Here is an 8,004-nt window from a genome sequence, read left to right on the forward strand (position 1 = left end):
AAATAAATCTTAAACCTAACCGTCAGTAACTTCCGGTATCCACGACCCAACCGCGTTTGCAGTTCTGCCCATGGTCCCGCCCCATATCTGGCAGCCAATGGGGGCGGCCCAATTTCAAATTAGGGCTCACCGCGCGTGTCGTTCGCAAAAAATAACTGCCGCTGCTGAAGAGAAGCAAAGAAGACCACCGAGCTGGAGAAGAGCTAAAAAACGCAATTTATAGATTACAATGGCATTTGCCAATTATTATATCAAGGACAAGACTGTGGAAGATGGGAAGATTTCATGAATAAGTCCTGACGACCGGCAATTATGTCCAACAACAGTATATCACTAAGTGCCCTGATCTGAAAGAAGACGAATGGATGGAGATAAAGGGGGAGATTAACGACAGGAAAAAGTCAAACGGCCCAGCCTTTTTTCCTGGAAAGGTTTTGATGACTGCTGGTAAGTTGTGAATTGTATTGATTCTCAGTTAGCTCAATAGCATTGTTCCCAAAGTGGGGTCTGTACATAAAGCCAGCCTACCTAGCTAAGTGACAGTTGACCATGCAGCAAGACAGCTGTTTAACCACTCACTCACAACGCAGTGACAACAATGTCAACGAAAATTGCGTTTTGGCTCTAGTGCCAGATATAATGTAAGTGCCAAGAGATAATTCTACACTTGCAAGAAGTGGTCCAATATTAGTTTGTTGTTGTCTTGTTGTGCTTAGCTCTATATGCTAACCGTTAGCTTACCCGGCTAGCTTAAACAGACTGATCCAAATTGGACCATTGGTAAAAGTTATTGGTGAAGTTTTTCCGTTCGTGTTAAGCATTAGGCCTACATATTACAGTTACAGCCACAGTCTCTTTAGATAAACCACAAACTATGTTTAAAGCCGCTCGGATGCTCGTCGTGTTTTCTGAATATTGTATCTCGCCTCGAATGCAAAATGTTCAGAAAAACATGGCGGAGGTCCGTGTAGCTACTAACATATTTTTGTTGTTGACAATCTAAAAAGTCTGATTCATCGTGGCACCTGTCCCTGCCTAATTAGCTCCACTTCCAGTCACGGTCCAGTCAACAGAAATGACCAGTCCAATGTGTTAAAGTGGTCTCAAAACAGAATAATAACACACAGCTTTTGTTGTCTTGTTTTCATCCCCTTTACAGAGCTTCCAGGAGTAGTAGTGACAAGGCCCCAACACCTCCATCAACCTGGTCAACACACCACCTGGAGATTGCCTACCTTCTGCACAGAGCTCTCAAGTGTTATCTGAGCCTGATGATATGGTAAATACATAATCATATATTAATAGTGTTGTGTTTATTAATGTGGGAAAATGTTTACTACAGTGTTTCTCTACACCTTTTGATTTTACACATCAGTTAGAAAGAAAGCATGTTCAACTGTACTGGATGTAGTATTCATGATATATTTGGGGACGTCATCATACCATTTCCTAACCTATCATGTTATGGAGGTAGTTTATAGACTATAGGCCAACATTACACTGAATTTACAAAAAAAGATACATTTTTTACATTGATTATATATATATATACACACACACACACAATTTTTTTTTTTTTTTAAACAACTAAAGTAATGCTTCATTATGATGGTGAACAGTCAATGTTTTTCAGTTGTAAATTATAGAGGAATTAGCACTTGATGTCACTCATTAGCAACATGCTGCCCATTGTTTTTAAATTGTAGACCTATGATAAGTCATCTCCCCTACAATTGCGTGTTTATTGTGGACCATGAATAAGAATAACATTTAGGTAATGTTTTTGTTCTGTATGTGTGTTTGCACTCACAGCTCATGCCCAGGCGAAATTCCCTGACCACCATGCAAGATGTGAGACGAATAATAAGACAGAAGTACAACAACACCAAGCAAGTAAACGAAAAGAAGTCCTAAATGTCAACATATTATGTAAAAATAAATATGAAATAAATAAATCAAACTTATTTTCAACATTGTGTCTTCTGATTTTGTAAATACATCACACTCAGTACACTGTACATTTAGTAGCCTATGAATAAACTTTAAGAATACTAAGGAGTCTATTTCAAGTATATAAACCATAATCTACAATATATGATGAATAAACATAAAGTATACTTGTAGTAAACTAGTAAAATAACCAAAGTTCATATAAAGTACACTTGAGGAATACTACAATAAACTAGAAACATGAACTGGAAGTATATAACCAGTACAGTGGCAGTATATAAATAAGTACACTTGTAGTATACTTGAAGTATTCAAGAGGGATACACCAAGCATTGATGAATGTACTTGAAAGTGTACTTTTTGTAAACTTGAAATGAACTTATAAGTATACTTTTATAAACTTAAAATGTTCCAATTTAGTATAAAGTAGTATTAAATTAGTATACTTTCTAGTATACTGAAAGTACATGGTCTCAAGTATACTTGGTATACTTATACTTGTACTTAAGTATACTTAACAAAATATACTTTAAGTTTACTACTTTTTGCTAAGGGTCTCTCTCTCTCTCTCTCTCTCTCTCTCACACACACACACACACACACACACACACACCGGATAGGATAGGATACATATTCACATAATTCTAAATGGGACATAACTAAGATTCAGAAAGGGACATTGTTTTATGAATATAATGTAGCCTAGCTCATAAGGATGAGTGTGTTTGAAAGAGATAATAGGCCGACAACTGAACGTGTTGTGAGATAGTGCTGTTCCCACCCCCACCCCACCTCTCTCTCTCTCTCTCTCTCTCTCTCTCTCTCTCTCTCTCTCTCTCTCTCTCTCTCTCTCTCTCTCTCTCTCTCTCTCTGTCTCTTTGCGTGCGCGCGCGCGTGTGTGTACTCGCGCGCGTATGCACGCCTCTGATGAGACTGGTCTTGATATTTGAAACCATGCGGAGGCGCTCCAGTGAAAAGAAACCGGGGGTGTGTCTTCCAAAAGAATCCCTTACCTGCTGTAAGTAAAGTGTAGTTCAGACCCGTCTCCAAAACTGGTGCGTAATGGTAGACGCGAAATCGCATGGCGGCAGATCCAGATGGTTTGGGGATGGGGCGGAGATAACGGAACTGAAAGTGCTCCCCTTGCCAGAATGGACATCTGTCAATGTCAACTAGTCTGTAGGAGTTTTGAGACAGGGTTCAAATCGTGTTGAAAGTGTGAAAAGGAGTGCGTCGCGATGGATAAGTTCAAGGTTGTCATGAACCTTGTCCAAAAACGGCAAACCAGCCTTGGATTTGGTCTGATTCCGTTATTGACTGGAGGCGCAGAGCAAATTTTTTCGACGTTTGCCTTCAAGTGCCCTTGCAGCGACTGGAGTTTTGCGTATGGAGCAGTGTCTCTTCTTGTACCTGCCGCAGCTTTGCTCATACTCGGCTACATGCTGAGTAACAAGACCTGGAAACTATTCACTGGCCTCTGTCTGAGGAGGTCGAAACTTTTCCGCCTCAATTACATATGTGGATGCCTCAACGTTTTTCTTCAGATCACATCAGTCGCTATGATTGCACCTGTCTCTTGGGTAGCCATATCTCTCCTCAACGGAGTTTATTTTGAATGTATGGTTACTGGATTCAACGTGACTGCGAGACACCTGTGTCAGGTGTCAGAGAGGTCGCACAGCTGCCAGGTCGAGCTTCACAAGTTGCCCTGCGATAAAACGTCGATTCCGCCGGCTGAAAGAGACGCTATCCTGAAAACCATACGCGCACAGTCTCAGGTAAAGCAGCCACAATAGTACAGACATGTTGACAATTAGGTGATGATTAAATACATTAATGCTATTTCAGTGTTGTGTCTTCATAACTGTAGTGAGAGAATAGGAAAGTAGGCCTATTTGTTTCGGTATTATTTTTATAATTCTCCCTTCAGATGTGGAAACCGAGATAAATTATGATAGGCCCACCTGACAGGCCTAAAGACATATTCAGTTTGCTAATACGACCATGTAAGATATGTATGTTCATGATTCATGCATAATGAATAATGAAAAGCTAAATATGTAATTTAGGTCATCAGAATAATCATGACCATCATCAACCAACCATATGACAATTACCATTCCATTCTTTAGCATAGTTACAATCATTATCATTCCCTTTGTGGTTGTTTTCTTGAATCAACCCATTATCAGGAATATTTCAAGGTCAAGTCGATTTCTATTTAGATTATGTCATATGATAGACTCAATGTGCAAAGAGGTTGGATGTCTCTTGTCATTCAAATCTTGTGATCAGTACCAGATGCACAAGAGTGATAAGGAGGTTTGTAATAACATAATCGTTGTACTTCTCGTAAGGAAGCTATACAATCCATAAAAACACAGCCAGATGTCAGCATGACACTTGTTGATGATGCAATGGCCCAAGGCCAGAAATGCTGAGGAAACTCCAGATTGACAAAAAAAAGATGTAATGACACCAACATGCCAAGGCATGCCATATTGCGTCAAAACCCATCCTTCCTTTAAGTTGTGATTTTGTGCACTGTCACAGGAAGTATGGGCAGCCCCATACTAGGTTGAATTAAAAGCCCAACTGAAGTGAAAGCCCACCTGGGAAACTCCAACTCCCATTATGACACAGCACTCCACACTCAAGTGCTCACTTCACACAACGAAATTGCATGTATGCCTCACCCGAGTAAGGTGGCAGCCCGTAATGGCGCCCCAAGGGAGCAGTGCAGCTGGATGGTATCATGCTCAGGGAGAAGCTCGGTCATGGAGGAGGATGGGGAGAGCACTGGTTAATTACTCCCCCATCAACATGGCGGCTCGGGAGTGGAACTGGCAACCTTTGGGCTACAAGTCTGACACCCTAACCGCTTACCCATGACTGCCTATATATTAGCCATATAATTTACGACACTGATGCTGGATATCATCATCATCATCACAAAGATCATCAGTGACAGTATGACCAAGATAATGCGCTTTCTTAACTATCAAGAGTGCAGTCAGTCAGAATGTAAAACCTGTCTCTGCTCTGCTCTGCCCTGCCCTGCCCTGCCAGGTACTAGGTTGGCTCCTGATCGCCTCCATCATGTTTTCCTCTCTGCTGCTCACCTGCGTGGCTAGGTGCCAGTCCCCCGTCAGCTACATGAGGCTCAAGTTCTGGAAGGATTACGCCAAGGAGGAAAATTACTTTTTCAACAGCTACGCAGCTGTGCATGCCAAGAAGCTCGCCGAGAGGAACATCAAGAGTTTCTTTGAGATGACCACGCCAGAGCCTCAGTCCACCCCACCGAGGCAGGCCTGGGAAAAGATCTCCAAGTTCTACAGGTTTGACACCATGGATAAGTACTATAGCACAGTGCACAAGTACGTGGAGACCTGCAAGAACCCCAAGGACCCAGCAAGGGCCGTCTCCGTCAAGTCAAGTGTCACAGATCTCTCCAACCCGGCAGCCTTGGCCTTTGTGGATGAGGGCACCATGATGCTGTGAGTAGGGCTGCTGTGACGGCATCAGGTCGGGCTTGGGACAAAGTCATATGATTCCCAATAATGAGAATGCAATTCTGCACCCGCCCCTCTCCTTGGGCCCAGGACAACTGAACCCTTTGCCCCCCCCTTATTGGCTTCCTGCTGTGAAACTTGGACTGCAAGTGAAACGTTCACTCCTTCATTTGTGAAATGCAACTCAGGTCCTACTGTAGTAAACTACAGTATGTAGTGAATGCGTGAATACTTTGAACATGACCATTGTATCATGTGCGTGAGCCTGCACAGTAGAAATACCAGTGTTAGTATAACTCTTTAAGAGTTGAAATTAACTCAATTCAGATAAAAAAAATTTGTCTCACTCAAAAATAGTGTTAATTTTACTGTTTGAAGTTAATTCTCCTCAACCTGCAAAATATAACCCTGACATTTGAATGTAGTACCGGTAATTCAACTCTCCACAGTTGTAAATATCTGGATTTTTTAAAGTTTACTCTGAAACATTGACACCTCACTTTTCCCGTGTGTGGCTGTAAATGTATGCGGTATGTGGCTGCACTTTATTTCAGTGTTTTAGTGCTCATTTCTAAAAATGTTTCCCCAAGACTGTACAGTTTTCTGACTTGCCCACATGACAACTTCAGTCTGTGTGAGGAATATCCTTCATACCAGTCATGGTAGTAAAAATAATTCAGTTTCATAAACTCTTTAAGCTCCAAAAACCAGTGCAGCTACTTGCAACTTTGTTCCTTTGATATGATTACATGAGATTTTTTTGGTGCCGGAATTGCTCACTCAACTGACAATGCACAAGGTAATTACTGAAGGCCAAGTATGGAAACAGTGGCTAAACACTTGTAACACTTCACCCATATGATATGGATACCTCAGATTGCGTGCGTGTGCGTGTGCATGTGTGTGTGTGTGTGTGTGCGTGTGCGTGTGCGTGTGTGTGCGTGTGTGTGTGTGTGTGTGTGTGTGTAGGTGTGTAGGTGTGTGGGCATGTGTGTGTAGGTATGTGGGCATGTGTGTATATAGGTGTGTGTGGGTAGATGTGTGTGACTTCTTCAGAAGCCTGAAGGTGTAAAAAAAAGAAAAAAGCATCCTGTGTTTTCTACTTGTGAAGATAATTGATTATGGATTATAATAAAATATTATTTTTTACACATTGCTTTCTTTTTTTATTCTGTAATTGGAACGAAGAAGCACTCAGCATAATACTAAAACATTAGTCAACAGGTTAAGCAGTGAAGTAGTTTACAAAGGCTTTCTCAGTAAAGGGATTTGGTATGAAATAGATATACACCACATCCTCTTTTGTATTGTCTATCATTTGGGTACAGCAACCCCACCCCGTCTCTCTTTACCAACTATTTCCTCAACCTGTAATAAGTTAACTTTTGTTCTCATTCTCAAACCTCACCTCCGACTCCAAAACTGGTGCGTAATGGTAGGTTACTCTGAATGACGCGAAGTCGCATGTAGGCAGATCCAGATGGTTTGGGGATGGGGCTTAGGCTTGATAACGGAACTTAAAGTGCTCCCCTTGCCAGAATGGACATCTGTCAGTGTCAACTCGAAGTTTTAACACAGAGCTAAAACGTGTTGAAAGTGTGAAAAGGAGTGCGCCGCGATGGATAAATTCAAGATTGCCATGAACTTTGTCCAGAAACGACAAACCAGTCTGGGATTTGGTCTGATTCCGTTATTGACTGGAGGCGCAGAGCAAATTTTTTCGACATTTGCCTTCAAGTGCCCTTGCAGCGAGTACAGTTTTGCGTATGGATCAGTGTCTCTTCTTGTACCTGCCGCAGCTTTGCTCATACTCGGCTACATGCTGAGTGACAAGACCTGGAAACTCTTCACTGGCCTCTGTCTGAGGAGGTCGAAACTTTTCCGCCTCAAATACATATCCGGATGCCTCAACATTTTTTTCCAGATCACATCAGTCGCGATGATTGCACCTGTCTCTTGGGTAGCCATAGCTCTCCTCAACGGCATTTATTAGGGGCCAAGCAGCGAAGCTGGCGAAGGCCCCTATAGAGTTAGTAGGTTTTCTTCATTATTATTATTATTATTCTCTAGTCACCATTCCTATCCCTCTGCAAGTCTATGGCAGCCCATAGAACCGTAGGCAGGAAAATGCTGTAAATTGGCACACACATTCGGGGCAGTCTCAGCATTACCCACAGCAATTTATAGGACCCCAGCCCCAACGCTCTAGCGCCACCAGCAGGTCAAAGTTGCAGGTACATTTCTGCTTGTAACTTTTGAACCGCTGGGCCAATTTTCATAAACTTGGTATCCCTGGAATCCTTGAGTCAAGACGAATCCAACGCACCATATGACGTCATTTTCCGCCAGGATAGTTTTCCCGCCATTTTGAATTTTGTAAAATTCAATAAAAATGTTAATTTTCCCGCAATTTTTGACCAATTCGCCCAAAACTCGGTATATAGTATCTCTGGACTGAGCTACACATGGGGTCTTCAGGAATATTGGATATCTTTTATCGTTTAGTCGTGAGAGCCAATCAAAATTGTCGTAAAAGTGGTGA

General features: G+C 42.0%; 1 protein-coding gene and 1 long non-coding RNA gene across 2 annotated transcripts; both read left to right on the forward strand.

The window, feature by feature from the left end:
* The first annotated feature begins 332 nt into the window (after nt 1–332).
* LOC134448633 (uncharacterized) lies at nt 333–1,971 on the forward strand. The gene is made up of 3 exons (XR_010034811.1): nt 333–447; nt 1,160–1,279; nt 1,813–1,971. It is a non-coding gene; the product is annotated as an uncharacterized LOC134448633 (long non-coding RNA).
* Nucleotides 1,972–3,047: 1,076 nt separating this feature from the next.
* On the forward strand, nt 3,048–5,557 carry calhm6 (calcium homeostasis modulator family member 6). The gene is made up of 2 exons (XM_063199618.1): nt 3,048–3,728; nt 5,020–5,557. Exons 1-2 carry the CDS (start codon nt 3,189–3,191, stop codon nt 5,449–5,451), a joined length of 972 nt encoding a protein of 323 aa, XP_063055688.1. The 5' UTR covers nt 3,048–3,188; the 3' UTR covers nt 5,452–5,557.
* The last annotated feature ends 2,447 nt before the right edge of the window (nt 5,558–8,004 follow it).

The sequence above is a fragment of the Engraulis encrasicolus genome, chromosome 5, assembly GCF_034702125.1.
Source record: "Engraulis encrasicolus isolate BLACKSEA-1 chromosome 5, IST_EnEncr_1.0, whole genome shotgun sequence".
NCBI lineage: Eukaryota > Metazoa > Chordata > Actinopteri > Clupeiformes > Engraulidae > Engraulis > Engraulis encrasicolus.